Source organism: Schistocerca nitens, chromosome 3 (genome assembly GCF_023898315.1).
Source record: "Schistocerca nitens isolate TAMUIC-IGC-003100 chromosome 3, iqSchNite1.1, whole genome shotgun sequence".
In the NCBI taxonomy this organism is placed as follows: Eukaryota; Metazoa; Arthropoda; class Insecta; order Orthoptera; family Acrididae; genus Schistocerca; species Schistocerca nitens.
In genome coordinates this window covers 733,797,286-733,812,842 of record NC_064616.1, presented here as the reverse complement: position 1 = coordinate 733,812,842, position 15,557 = coordinate 733,797,286, and the positions used below count along the sequence as shown (strand labels likewise).

Below are 15,557 nucleotides of genomic sequence, written 5' to 3'. Positions count from 1 at the left end.
TAGAAAATATCGTCAAGCTCCATGGCCACAGATGTTTCGTGTATTGTAACAGGTATATTACGATTACCTAAAATTTGTAATGAATTACTGTATCCGAGTTAGATTTTAACAGCGCAGTACAATTTATTTTTACTTGAAGTGAAGGGAATTTGAAAGTTGGGCGGGTACGCAGGATATAAGGATTTATTGTAGTTCATGTTACCTTAAGCCAAGCTGTTACTGAATGCTGTGTCAGTTTATTATTATAAAATCAGTTTAGTACTACTGCATACGTACCCACTCACACTTCGAAGACGCACACCGAACAACGAGGCGCAGTGGCTAACACACTGAAGTTGTATTTGGGAGGACAACGGTTCAGATCCGCGTCCGAAAATCCTGATTTAGGTTTTCCTTGAGTACCCTAAATCGCTCCAGTTAAATACCGCGATGGTTCCTTTGAAAGGCTACAGCCGATTTCCTTCCCCATCCTTGAAACAATCCTAGCTTGTTATCCGTCTCTAACGACCTCGTTGTCTAAACCCTAATCTCTCTCCCTTGCTTCCTTCTTTCTTTCTTTTTGGAAGATGCAAAGTGTAAATCTATAACTTTTGAAATAACCGCAAACTTTGGGTAAAAGAGGGTACCAAAACAAATAACAAGCGTGATTTTTTTGAAGCCATAAGTACAAGTTTGTGTTTAATTTAAATAGAAAAAGAAAGACAGTGAGCTCATCACACAGTAAACAAGAGGTACACACAAAGGAAAAGCAAATGAGGACACAGCACCCGCAAGAAGAGAGTTAAATAAGCCGATTTGTTGCGATCAAGGCTGCTTACCTGTGATCAACGAGAATTTGACGGCGAATTTGGGCGGCAGCTTGGTAATGACGTTGCTAGACAGGTTGCAGCCCTTGAGCGCCGTGTGCCTCATGAGGTGGTACACAGCATCGGGCACCTGCATCAGCTGGCACTCCGAGAGGTCTGCAACAGAGTCGCCTCCTGCGTCAGACTCTTTGACTCTTATCAGAACCACACGGAGCTATGTGGAGACTATTGTTATTCCCAGGAAACTCAATACTCTCATGCATTCGGAAGAGCTGCACACAGACACGCAACACATCTTTTCAATGTATGAACGCGAGCAGAATACTTACCGCATGCATGAATTGTTCTGCTGCGAGTGTTTGTCAGAATTGTTAATGAGTCTTTGATCAGTTCGTGGCTTAATAAAGATGTAAGGTAAAGCAATATCGCAGACCTGTAATTCGCATCCACGTTGTGCCATCGTACTCTTACACTGGTTCGAGGAACAGAAGAAACTTCTGATTGCAACTCAGCTAATTTTCTCGCCAGAAATCGGAACACGATCATTGGCTCAAATGGCTCTGAGCACTATGGGACTCAACTGCTGAGGTCATAAGTCCCCTAGAACTTATGAACTACTTAAACCTAACTAACCTAAGGACATCACACACATCCATGCCTGAGGCAGGATTCGAATCTGCGACCGTAGCAGTCGCGCGGCTCCGGACTGAGCGCCTAGAACCGCTAGACCACCGCGGCCGGCACGATCATTAGCAGGGAGGCGAAACACACTTGTGCTTTTACATAGTCGCACTGTGTTGCTCCCTCTCGCGCCAGCCACATAAACGTAAGACTATGCCGTACTCATCAATTTTACACTACATTTAAAACAGACATCGTGAAGGGGACGTGAATAGAACAATCGTAGTACCTTCCCCGTCCGTAGGCTGGATGGCTCGAAGGAGTTTATAACTTAATTTCCGCGGCAGCCTCCATTGCCTTTTCTAGCTCTATGAGTTGGTGGTTGTATTAGGGAGAGGCATTGCCATACAGAGGATCTTGGTTCAGTTCCTGATACTATCAATGATTTGTCCTTAGTAGTAAGAGGAACAGAATGCACTCAGCCTCGTGTGGCCAGTTGAGAAACTACTTGAAGAAATACAGGTTTCAACGATCGGAAAGTTGACAATAGCAGGGAGAACAACACCATAACTGAGTATGACACGGTGACCGTCCAGCTTCGCGTTGTCTTAACGTCTGACAATGGAGCTACAAAGACTTTTTTTGTTGTTATTTTTTGATTCTAGAATTTCGTTGTTAAATGTGTTGTTTTTAATTTTTCCTGTTAGTAGGTTCTGATAATATTATGACATGTTGTATGACATTGCGTCACTAATACAGAGTTATAAGTGAATATAATTTAAATAACTGTCTATTGATATTTATAGGAATTTAGAGCGTCGTCCACTCATTTCATAGTAAGAAACGAGAAGTTTTGGCACCTATGCAACTCTGCGATTTTCCAAACTGTTATTTATCGGCAAGAAAGTGAGTGTGTGCAAGCAAATCCAAATTATATTTAAATTTAAGTATTGTCGGCCGTGATCTGAAGTGACCGATGGTTGACTAAATGCTGGATGATGTCTTTCCGAAAAGAAAAAAAATGTAAAGGACATCAACTTTAAAAAATGCTTATCCATCGGTTACACGGAACCGTTACGGCGAAACGTTCTTGTGAAAAGATCAATCAGAGAATTAGACTTCACATCTAAAACGAAAATCTGCAGCTGATCCATTATTCGCATTGGTGAACATTAGGACATAAAGACGAAATAGCAACGTTAATTATAAGCAGAAGGTGGAACAACTACCGTGGATGTAATAAGTTCGTTTAACAATTTCCTGTGCGTATTTTACTGAAGTGAGAAAATGCTACGGAAAAAGTAATTACAAATGCAGCTGCAGCCACGAAAAAGGCAAAGAGCAGTAAATCATTACACGGAATTCTTATAGTTTGATGAGCACTGAGTGAAAAGCACACTTGCGAGACAAACTATACGAGAAATACACTGGATACATGGAATAGATTTCAGTGCATAACGTGTTCATCAAGTGCTTTGTGCTTAATCGTTCCATGATCTGAGAAATTCTCTGTTTTACTCTCCTGATGAGAAATTTCTTCTACGTTTTCTTTGTGACTGCATACGGTAGCAGTACTGTAGACCGTAAGTAAGCTGTTATGAATTACCGAAACTGCTTTTAAATTTGTTGCTGGAAGAGTGTAGGCCTACTAGCTACAAGGAAGTGTGAAGCCACTGAAGAGCATTCCGTGGAGAGGGGCGAACACCTGCTGTATTATATATATTCTAAGATATCGTAGGGATATCTCCAATGCTTATAGCGACAGAAGTGTTACTGAAACATTTGAAAGGCTCATATTTTACAACTGAAAACAGTTATAACGATGCTATGGTATCACAACATCTTTGAAAAATCAGAAAATTCTTATCAATATGATTAAAGTGAAAAAAAAAAACAACAGAGCACTTTCTGTATTAAGATTTATTGCAAGATGTTAGTTAAACACAACGAATAGCGCTGATTTGCGAAAGTGTACAGTTCTAGTTGCCAATTCACTTTCATTTCACTGGAAACTATAATTTTCTCAGGCCGCAGACTTACAGAAGTCCATGCTGTGAATTTTTGTTCCCAAAATAACACAAGCCACGTTGACACACACTGAATGTTCAATGCATTTTCCTTGTATTTCTCCGCGTATTCTTTCGAGAGTTAGGTGGCAGTTGCACCAATTAATGAGCACAAACATGAAACCCACACCGAGCTGAGAGTAAGTCTTTTTATTTCTTCTGTGCACCTACCTAGTGTGAGAGACTCTTTAGCTTCATCGCACCTGCGCACTACCGCAACGACGGCGTTCGCCATCTCAAATGAAACTCTTGGCCTCGTATCAAGACATCACGTGGGCTGCAGCTAGTGCTGCCAACTGTTGTGAATTTCCATGAGAACTGGCGCTATTGTTAGGAATTCGTATATCATGAAAGTGCCCTAGAAGTCTGAACGTAATATTTGTTAGACAGTACACGCACGTGAGAGAACTATTTAACCTGACCCTACGTCTTCGTCTCTCGCAAAGCCCAAGATGGCTATCTGAGGCTGCCCTAGATAAGTCTGTAAATGAGACAAGAGTCTTTTTTTAAAAAAAAAAAAAAAAAAAAAAAAAAGCATTTCTTTTTAGGAATGAAAGAAAAGAAAAGAGAAGAACATTTCTGTAATTGAATCTAAACACCGATATTTCCGATTCAATTCATTCTGTGGTAACAATAAAATTCTATATCCAGAAATAATGATCATTTTGGATATATTTGGATATATAAGCCACTAGGTTGAAGTTTTTGAATTTGTTTCAATACCACTCCACCATTGCAGAAAGCTTCAGTAACGGTACCAACTACAAAAACAATTTTCTGTACTGTTTAGTTAGACTATCGATATCAGGCCACCTGTCTTACAAGAGAAGTGGATTTCGGTTTCTAGGTCGAATTTTTTTCTACTTACTAAACTGATCGTACTGGCTTTAAAGCCATGTTTTCTAGCAGATGTGGAAGTACCGGTGTTACCTATTAGATCCTTCAACATTATACATTATAGTCTGTCTTTGTTGTCTGGTAACTTTAAGAAAAATACAACTCACTTTTAAGTTTTGTTACAGCTGCAGGTATGTTACTGTGCACATTAGTGCAACATTGGTAGACATTTTCTGTCAGTTCTGCATCATACATGTGTTATTTGGGCTCACGTTACTCATTAATTTGTTTGTACTTCTTCTAGCTACAGCATATCCTCGCGGTGCAGTGCGTTTGGAGTGTTTTCGTGTGGTCCAAGTGTTTCGTTCTGTTCTAGGCTTCCTTTTGTTTGTCTGTTTCGTATCACCTCTTGCATTTCTTTCATCACCAAGTTTTCTGTCAATTTCCTTTTTTTATCTGTTAGTGCACTCTTCTAAGGTATTTCCTTGACAGCATCAAAGGCATCTCGTGTTTCACTAGCCTGCTTAAAATTGCCTGTAGTTTCCTCTTCTTCCTTGTGCTTCTACTCCTCATAGCCGTTCTTATTCTCTGCCTTCTTCGTTTTCTGCAACTTCTCTCTTTTCTCATACGAGTATCTCTTTCTAATGAATTTAGTCATTCTTCTTCCAGCAGTTAAGCCTATAGTGTGTTCTTACTGAAATCAACGTGGGCTCAACCGCCACAGAGTCGATCTTTCTTTGTCTCTCCTCCACCCCCTTTTATAACGTAAGCACCATTTAGCGCATTTTAGTGAAACATATTAGTGCATTTCTTTGTCCATGGTATTTAATTAATTACGCGCTGCTGCTGATGATCTACAACCGCTTCAGAGAAATCAGTCAGGGAATCGACTTCCTACGTGAACACACGGTCTTTGTACGTTGTTCTACATCAGTTTGTGTCTGAACGAAACATACTGGAGTGCCATCTGTATAGATGGACAAATATTTAAATTAAATTGCGATTCTGTGGGTAAAGACTGTCTACGCATTTAACGAAACAAAAGTTCATCATGATTTCCCTTACTTTTGGCTTTCTGTTTGAGCATGATATGTTACAATGTCCTATCGCAGAAGATATCGTTTCGTACATAATTGCCATAAAATATTATTATGAAGCTAAGGCACGTTGATATAGTTTAATTGTGTCTAACCCGCGATCTGAGTTAACTGTAATATCGTTTTGCTTCAACTGCGATTTCTCATCGCAGCATCATGTTGCAGCGTAGTCATATTTTAGAAAGAAAATTATTTTTACCTTAATTTTCCACGAATCTTTGAACAAATCTGTAGTACTTCAAATGAGCTATCTGACGTATTTATAACACTGGATGACAGTTGTTGGAACAAAGTTAGAATATACAATATACATACATGACACCAGTTTAGATCTAAGCTATTATGAAACATAACCAGACTCAAAGAATATTGAATCTCATGTTGTCTTTTTGATCACTTTCATTTTACAGCGGACGTTTTCAGCAAATAAGCCTCTTATTCTACACAGTATGTCTTTGAAGTGCCTGAATTTGGAAGGGTAGAATAGAGATCTGTGGGTTTTTTGGAACCATAATTTCGAGCGTTTGCGTTTGTTGAAAGACGAGTACAACTACTTGCACTGCTGATAGACAGATTTAGGGCAACGTAATGAAGAATTTCTCCAGCACCTTCCACTGTTATTTAAAAGAATAGATATTACAAACAGTATTCGCCATTCACTTCTTCCACTGATTCAGAGGGCTGCCGCCGTCATAGATAAGATTTGCAACATGGGTATTGCATTCAGTCGAGCTACAGAGAGTGCTGAGACAAACTGTACAATGAGTCATTGGTACGGCAAGTATTTGCATTTAATCAGTGTCTAATGTACTATTCTCGGTTTGCATTACATAACAATTCTTTTTCTGCATTACTGGGAAATGCATGAAAAATGAAACTAAAGCACGAAGAAGATTACTGTTACGAAAACTGACCTTACTTGGGCGCGAAATTTGCGAATTATATCCCTTTCTTATTTTCACACTTCATCCACCCAGTTACCAGTTCCCTATATCGTTGAAAAACATAGTGTTTACCAGCAAGCAAGTTACATGGTAAGGATAACACATCCACTCCGTCAAGAAGCCGATGAGAGGGGATTCCGAAAGATAAAGAGCTCTACTATGACTAAAAATTAGTCATAGTATGATACTTGGCCATCTTTCTTTCGGGAAAATAGGAGTCTGACAGAAAACCAACTCTATAGCTCAGTAAATTATCTAAAAGCTTAAATACAGAAGAAACGAAAAGAGGATAGGCAGAAGGCGGAGACCGATAGGGGAGAAAGAGGTGAAGAAAACCCCCTTAGGTGAGCGCTTCTAACGCTTAATGTTAGTGGAAAAATTTGCGGACCGAAGCATTATAGAATAATATAAAATGATACGATGAGATCGAAATAAAATTTTTCGGGAATGGTGGCACCCAGTGAGCAGAATACGAACAGTAAGGTGGGAACAACACTACTTCTCAGATGAAAACTAATTAGTCACTAATGATTTTGGGGTGTATTTCATCATAAGGAGTTGTAAAATCAAATTTATCGCTGATATTGTAGCTAAGAACACATAAAAAATCGGGTAACATAAAAGTTAGTATTGCCTACACATTACGTACTTCAGTATGACAATTAACCAAAACCTACGGTTGTAATTAACAACTAATGGTTGACAGCGAATATTCCCAACCAGCTTTAAATACCATTACAAACATCCGACCTATACTTTACAGAACATTTGTGAGCAACTTTGAAGCGAAGGTGCATAACGCACAGTTTCCAACCAAGGCAGACTAAAATACACTATGTTACAAGTATGGCAGGAAATATCGCTTCACCCATGAGAGCGCCTCGTCGATAGAGCAGAAAATATCTAACGTGGTGCTGTTATTTTATGTTATTGCTTTTAATTATATACTGACTGGAGCGCAAATGACTTTTGTGTTTTTTCCACTGTTCTTTAGTTTATCAAGTCTCGTGTATGTTTGTGCTGCAAAACATGCATGTGTTACCTTTTTTATTTTTGAAATGTTTTGCAATTTTTTATTTATTAAAGAAAATAATTTTGGTTTTTTGTTGCCATCAGCGAGAGTAGGGATGTGAGTATTTATACAGGCGTGCTGCGCGGCTGGCTCAGCAATCACTTATCGGCCTGCGACAGCATCAACAACCTGTTCCCATCTTACTTTACTCTACTGCTAACTTCTTTCACTGATTAAAACCCTCTGTTTCATTTGTCCCTCAAAATTTTGGAAAGCACTTACACCTACATGGAAGTCTTAATTGAAATTTCACGAAATATTATGTCTGTAGATGTCTGTGGAAGTGAAGCTCAACATTATTATTAAGCCAAGGAATTGTAAAAAAAAGTACTCCGAATATATCAGCACTCTTTCCTTAAAATTCTAATAGCTAAAAAAGCGGAGGTTCCTTCTATAAGCTTTTATTTCAGATCCAGGAATCGAGACAGAGGAATACCAACCTTGGCCAGTGTGTATTGAAGTCAGTGCCTAAATCTCTGCCGGCCGGAGTGGCCGAGCGGTTCTAGGCGATACAGTCTGAGACCGCAGCGACCGCTACGGTCGCAGGTTCGAATCCTGCCTCGGGCATGGATGTGTGTGATGTCCTTAGGTTAGTTAGGTTTAAGTAGTTCTAAGTTCTAGGGGACTGATGACCTCAGAAGTTAAGTCCCATAGTGCTGAGAGCCATTTGAACCTAAATCTCTAGCATGCGTGCTGTGCTCTGGAACAGAAAGTTTGCCGTTGGCCTTCCCGAGGCGTGTCATAAGAGTCTCGTCCGGGCCACAAGAGCAATACGGGTCCCACAACGGACTTATGACGTCATACTAGTTGCCGTGCCCGACATTCATCTAAGTCTAGGGCCAGGCGAGAAAACAGTATGCCAATGAAACGATACCCAACAAATTCTTTACCTGTATCATATGTTATCGAGAGCGTGAGTCTATTTAAACGTGCAGCTACGGTACATTAAAGTGGTCTCAAATAATAGCTTGATCCCCACTGAAGACGCTCACTGCAACTCGTTGGACTTCTAGTGTTACGTGCTGTGACGTACGCCATGTCCCGGTATACCTCATTGGTCCAGGTCTCGTGATTGTCCCGGTCTTGTGTTTGTAAACTAATAGGCGACTGTTGACTGAAAAATGCCTGTGGTATAAAACTAGGAGTCGGCGTAAAATACAGCCATCTCGAGAAGCACAAGGAAGGCTAACGTCGCTATCGTTCCCACACTGTTGCCAGCTGTGTCTTATGTCCTTACTTGCAGAGAGCTTCGGAAATCAACACACGATACTTGCGTGCAGTCTGTCGACCAAACTAGTTTTCCTTCCCTAAGGCTGCGTTCACGGTGGCACCTACAACGGTCGCCAGATGCCATCGACAGAGACCGACCGCTTACATCAGCCGACTGCTTGTCACTTCCTTAGACTTTGGCGGCGTCAAGGAGGTTAGGTTAAGTTAGAATCTATTAGCCATGTAGTTTAGAATTTATTTTAACATCCTTAACGGGGGTGGATGACACGACACCTCTCTGGAGACGAGTGCAAAATGCACGTGAATGAGTTATATCTGTCTCGAAAAGCACGTGGCGAGTACCGCACACTCTTTCATCACTTACTGGGATAACCGGATAAGTTTTACGGATATATGAGAGGAAGAGAGAAACGTTATATTACGTTCTCGACACGATTTGTGTTAACACTGAAAAACAAAATTACAAACGCCCTGTACTACTTCAAATAAATTCAGAAAACCAGGCATCTGTCAGGTAACTTGTAATGACTGTCATATAGTATATGTTTGGCAGACATGCATAACTTTTACATTAAAATACTCTGAACGTCTAAACCATTGAAAAGTGGACGCACATACTAGTACTCCACATTTGAAAACCACTTCATATAACAGAATCATCATCCTACTCGTACAGACACACCAGTAAGCAGCAGTAACAATTCGTAGCCAGCTAAACTGGTTACCCACGTACCGCAACCCAGAAAAGATCTACTGCAGCAACTTTAAGCTCAAGATACGCCACCCATCTGACTTGAAAAAATTATTTGTTGAAGTTATAATTTAGGCCTACAATTTCCGATAGCAGCAGTAACAATTCATAGAAAGCTAAACTGGCCAGCACCACAACCCCAAAAAGATCCAGTACAGTGACATTAAACTTAAGATACGACACGCTTCTCACATGAAAAAAATAATTTTTGAGGGTAATAATTTACCCCTAAAACTTCCGATAAATATTTTGCCTACTTGTGGTTACCAATGAAGCTGCGATATAAGTCCATAGATTCCGAGCTATATCCCGCGTATGACATTCTTCATCGTCAGGATGCCAGAAATTTCTTCTTTCTTGGACTAAACCTATCAGTTTCTCACTGCCCATATTTCGTATGTGAGAACGTCGGCCTATCCGATCGAAGAAAACAGATTTGAATTTCATCGATTGTCGTCCGAAGTCTGTACATTCTGGCGATGAAATCGTATGTGTCGACGAATTTTCCTTCCACGAATGTGGTTTAATATGGCAGAAACAACGTCATCAGTGAAATCTTAAACGTTCATTCATAAAGACAGTACGAAAAATTTCCGAGTGTAAAATAGGACGATGCTACGAAGTTAGATAAGAGATGTACTGCGAGTTCTTCTTCAGAATGGGTACAACAAGCTTCTTCTTCATAAAGGCGCATCGTCCACAAATTGATTAAATGACGGCAGCATGTTCCCAACTTAGACTATACGTATTTAGACATTTTTTTCGTCCTATAACTAGCTTCGACGTTTCAAACCATTGTCGAGTGTTTAACTACAACAGTTCAATATGCAAACCAAAACGAAGGAATGCACATGTTGTGAATACGTTACAATTTCCATGCGTATGGAACCTCGTTCTAGTTAAGCACTCAACAATGACTTTAAAAAGCTGAAACGAGTTATGAAATGATTGAGAGGTCTAAGTGAAAAAGGGTGCCTTCATTTAGTACTGTAAGCCGTCACCTATCTTTCTGCCAAAGTAGAAAGAAAAATCTCTAACATACTTTGTCACCAGCCGGCCGAAGTGGCCGTGCGGTTAAAGGCGCTGCAGTCTGGAACCGCAAGGCCGCTACGGTCGCAGGTTCGAATCCTGCCTCGGGCATGGATGTTTGTGATGTCCTTAGGTTAGTTAGGTTTAACTAGTTCTAAGTTCTAGGGGACTAATGACCTCAGCAGTTGATTCCCATAATGCTCAGAGCCATTTGAGCCATACTTTGTCACCGACCCATCTAACAGAGTTATTGGACGTTTAACATTTTAACTTCTCAAATAGTTTCCCCATATTTCTTCTCCTGTCTCACGATGTACATCTATAAGAGACGTACTGGCGGACATATGGCTGTGGGGGAATGTGGTGAGTCGGGCCGGGAGAGTGCAGTCGGTAAACAAACTTACCCTAGAAAGGTACCAGATTCGTGTCCCGGTGTGGTACCCAGTTTGAATCTGCTAGAAAGTTTCAAGTCAGCGTACAATACTCTGAAGAGTGAAAAGTCATTCTGGAAACATACGAGGAGACTTCAGAAAATTCGTTACACCTTATTATGGCAGGCCAAGTAACTTTTATTAGATGCTGCACTACACTTAAAAGTGACACAAATACATGATACTATTTTATAATACAGTCACCAAGTCTTCGTAAACAACAGTCGGAAGGTTCTACCAATGGTTCTGTTCCTACATGACAGAAATTCGCTCTTTGGTCACGGAGCCATTAGTGAACCTCATCGTTCGAAAATCTATTTCCGTACAGACGTTCTTTCAGCTTGCCGAAAAGATGGAAATCGCACGGTGCGAGATCTGGGTTTCCCGATCAGCACCACCCAAGTTTGTGCCGCCTTGGTGAAAATCGTTGGCACCATTTAACTACGGCTGGGTGCGGCATTACATTTTGTCCATATATCTCAGTATTTCGTAGTGAATCTGAGTGAAATTTAGACGCTTTGTCCACAAAAATCGTACTTACCGCGTGCTGAAACTTAGGATTACGTTCCAGTTGCCGTGCCATTTCACGCCCGCACTGTGATGCACCTGTTATCCGTACCGCAGCAGATGTGTCTGCAGGAAACACGGAACCTGTACTCTCTTCCGGCAATGCGCCACTCTTCTCGCGCAATGGTCTTAGCGTGGGACGACATGCGTAACTTAACTTTCTGAAGTCTTCACATATAAGCTGATGGGCAGTAGATTTTAGAAGAGAAATATTTCGCGACAAAAATAATCTAATAGTGATGTGAATTTTGAATTCAGGCACTACGTTTTTTATTCAGTAGTGGTACGGTAAACTACCATTACAATTTTTCTTTATACTCAAACATGTGTGATGGGGAGTGTGTTGGGTTCTGGCGTTTTCTGCGCGCCATTTGGCGTTGACAGCTTAGCAGGTCAAAAGCGCACCGCTAGCATTCGAACGTGAACAACGGCTCGCGCTTTCAGGCCTACCTGATGCAGTGAAATTCGTGTGGAAAATGAATTCTTAAATAAATATGCTGTTAAGTAGATAGCAACGTAATAAAAAAGCTGAAACTATATCACACGCTGTGACTTTATAGAATGGTAGTAATACTTGCATTTGCGCGATGGGTACCTTTCTCCACATTGGTTATGTCCCAAATGTGTACGTATGGCCGCAAGCGAGCGCAGCGGAAGCCGTGGAGCCGGTGGCGGTGCGCGCAGAGCCGTAGACGCTGAGAAAGCTTGTCTCGCTTCCGGGAGCCGTAGCCTTCTGGCCGCGGAGGTCACTTTCGTTAGCAGCGACCACTCAGCGCGGTTACACTCAAAAACTTTGCCATCTGGTACACACTTCCTTCCTACGCTACTCCAGAACAAGCAGAATGGTTGCTTTTCAACATTAATGGGTCACTGTGTCACAAAATTTATGTGGAACGACCGTATTAAACTAATAGCAGGAAAGCCAGATGCCATTCTGAGATTCATTGGAAGAATTCTCACGAAGTTTAGTCCATCCGCAAAGGAAGTAGGTAACAAAACACTCTTTCGACCGATACTCGAGTACTGTTTCTCACTCCGGTACCCTCTACTAGGTGGAACTTATAAGAGAAAATAGAGAAAATTCGAAGAAGAGCAGCGCGTTTCGTCACGGGTTCATTTCGTAAGCGCGAAAGCGTCATACAGATGCTCATCTATCTCCGGTGGCAGTCACATGGGAAGTGTTGTGCATCACGGTGTGTTTTACTGTTAAAATTCAGAGAGTGTACGTTATTTCAATAGTCGACCAATATATTGCACCCTCCTCGCGAAAACATCATGACGGTGAAATTCGAGCTCATATGAAGGCTTAACAAACATTTTTTCTTGCATCACTTGCGACTCGAACAGAAAAGGGGGAAGTGACTGGTACACGAAGTACCCTCCATCATGCGCTGTAAGACTGCTTGCGGAGTCTGGATGTAGATTTCATACTTACAGACCTTGACAGCTTACGAAATCGACATTCTCATAGGAACGTAGCTCCCACATGAGTAGGATAGCGACTCGTCACGTCTTTGTTCAAACCTCATCTGAGCTCCATGAAAGAGCTGCGTAGCTTAAAAGATAAGAGTCTATCGAAGAGAGACACCGATGTCCATCGAATAAGTGGTATACCTGTTTCAGTTAGGTTGTGTCCAAATTTCTGAGCTGCTTACCACAGCTGTGCGTCGATTTAGAAATAAACAAGTGTTAAAGTAAGAGAAAACTAGATGCGTACAAAGATGTACATAGTTCTTCTCCCCACATCCTATTCGCGAAGAATTTTTCTTGATGAATTTATTCTTTTTAGACTGCTTTTATGTGATGTGAAATCAAGCTCAAGCGTTCTCAGGAAGAACTCCCCTCCCACGCCCGCCTAAAAAGAGTTGACCTGTTCCAGAAACAGCAAATAATAATAATGAAAAAACAACGACCTCACCATTGAAGCTCACGAAATTTGTAGAATACACTTTTATTCGACTGCAGTCATGAGCAATCACGATGTGGTCGCGATTAAATGCCCTGATGTTACGTGTCTGCGTTCGATCGGCACGCGGACAGCTCCAGACTCAAAATAACAATTTGCTAAAGGAAGATATTCCTAGTTATGCGCCGACTGATCATCTGTATGGAGTAGGATATGAAATTTCATTGACCCATGCGATCAACTTGTAGAAGTTACTGATTAAGTTCTGATCTTGAATTTGGGTGCTCATATGAATCGGCGTTACTGCGCGAAGCAGGTCTCTGTTCACGAAAGTGGAAACTGGCAATAATGTGCGATGAGATGAGCGGAAAGGAAATCAAACGAAGGTCTTTCCTTCCCGCGATGCGGCAACCAACCCGCTTCCTAGGGTCTACTTTCACGTTTGGTAGCACGCTTTCGTGGCAGCACTCATCCTCTATCTATATCATTACGCGTCGTCGCGTCAGTCTGCGAAGAAATCTCGAACTGTTTTTTTGTGTTTACTCGCGTGGCGTGCCATTCTTTACATCGCGATTAGATGGAACTATGGAATTTCTACTGATGTTGTTGTTGTGGTCTTCAGTCCTGAGACTGGTTTGATGCAGCTCTCCATGCTACTCTATCCTGTGCAAGCTTCTTCATCTCCCAGTACCTACCGCAACCTACATCCTTCTGAATCTGCTTAGTGTATGCATCTCTTGGTCTCCCCCTACGATTTTTACCCTCCACGCTGCCCTCCAATACTAAATTGGTGATCCCTTGATGCCTCAAAACATGTCCTACCAACCGATCCCTTCTTCTGGTCAAGTTGTGCCACAAACTCCTCTTCTCCCCAATCCTATTCAGTACCTCCTCATTAGTTATGTGATCTACCCATCTAATCTTCAGCATTCTTCTGTAGCACCACATTTCGAAAGCTTCTATTCTCCTCTTGTCCAAACTATTTATCGTCCATGTTTCACTTCCATACATGGCTACACTCCATACAAATACTTTCAGAAAAGACTTCCTGACACTTAAATCTATACTCGATGTTAACAAATTTCTCTTCTTCAGAAACGCTTTTCTTGCCATTGCCAGTCTACATTTTATATCCTCTCTACTTCGACCATCATCAGTTATTTTGCTCCCCAAATAGCAAAACTCCTTTACTACTTTAAGTGTCTCATTTCCTAATCTAATACCCTCAACATCACCCGACTTAATTCGACTACATTCCATTATCCTCGTTTTGCTTTTGTTGATGTTCATCTTATATCCTCCCTTCAAGACACCATCCATTCCGTTCAACTGCTCTTCCAAGTCCTTTGCTGTCTCTGACAGAATTACAATGTCATCGGCGAACCTCAAAGTTTTTATTTCTTCTCCATGGATTTTAATACCTACTCCGAATTTTTCTTTTGTTTCCTTTACTGCTTGCTCAATGTACAGATTGAATAACATCGGGGAGAGGCTACAACCCTGTCTTACTCCCTTCCCAACCACTGCTTGCCTTTCATGTCCCTCGACTCTTATAACTGCCATCTGGTTTCTGTACAAATTGTAAATAGCCTTTCGCTCCCTGTATTTTACCCCTGCCACCTTTAGAATTTGAAAGAGAGTATTCCAGTCAACATTGTCAAAAGCTTTCTCTAAGTCTACAAATGCTAGAAACGTAGGTTTGCCTTTCCTTAATCTTTCTTCTAAGATAAGTCGTAAGGTCAGTATTGCCTCACGTGTTCCAACATTTCTACGGAATCCAAACTGATCTTCCCCGAGGTCGGCTTCTACTAGTTTTTCCATTCGTCTGTAAAGAATTCGTGTTAGTATTTTGCAGCTGTGGCTTATTAAACTGATTGTTCGGTAATTCTCACATCTGTCAACACCTGCTTTCTTTGGGATTGGAATTATTATATTCTTCTTGAAGTCTGAGGGTATTTCGCCTGTTTCATACATCTTGCTCACCAGATGGTAGAGTTTTGTCAGGACTGGCTCTCCCAAGGCCGTCAGTAGTTCCAATGGAATGTTGTCTACTCCGGGGGCCTTGTTTCGACTCAGGTCTTTCAGTGCTCTGTCAAACTCTTCACGCAGTATCGTATCTCCCATTTCATCTTCATCTACATCCTCTTCCATTTCCATAATATTGTCCTCAAGTACATCGCCCTTGTATAGACCCTCTATA

At 41.2% G+C, this 15,557-nt stretch overlaps 1 protein-coding gene across 2 annotated transcripts in view; it reads right to left on the bottom strand.

Moving 5' to 3' along the window:
* LOC126248707 (leucine-rich repeat-containing protein 20-like) overlaps nt 1-15,557 on the bottom strand; it is a 43,024-nt gene that overhangs the window by 8,392 nt on the left and 19,075 nt on the right. The window contains exons 1-2 of one of the 2 annotated variants that reach the window (XM_049950001.1): nt 3,665-3,728; nt 819-962 (exon numbers count right to left, since the gene is read on the bottom strand). In XM_049950001.1, coding sequence (XP_049805958.1) covers nt 819-962; nt 3,665-3,728 — 208 coding nt within the window. Of the gene's footprint in view, nt 1-818; nt 963-3,664; nt 3,729-15,557 lie in introns of those variants that run through there. The other variant, XM_049950000.1, reaches the window with a different exon arrangement.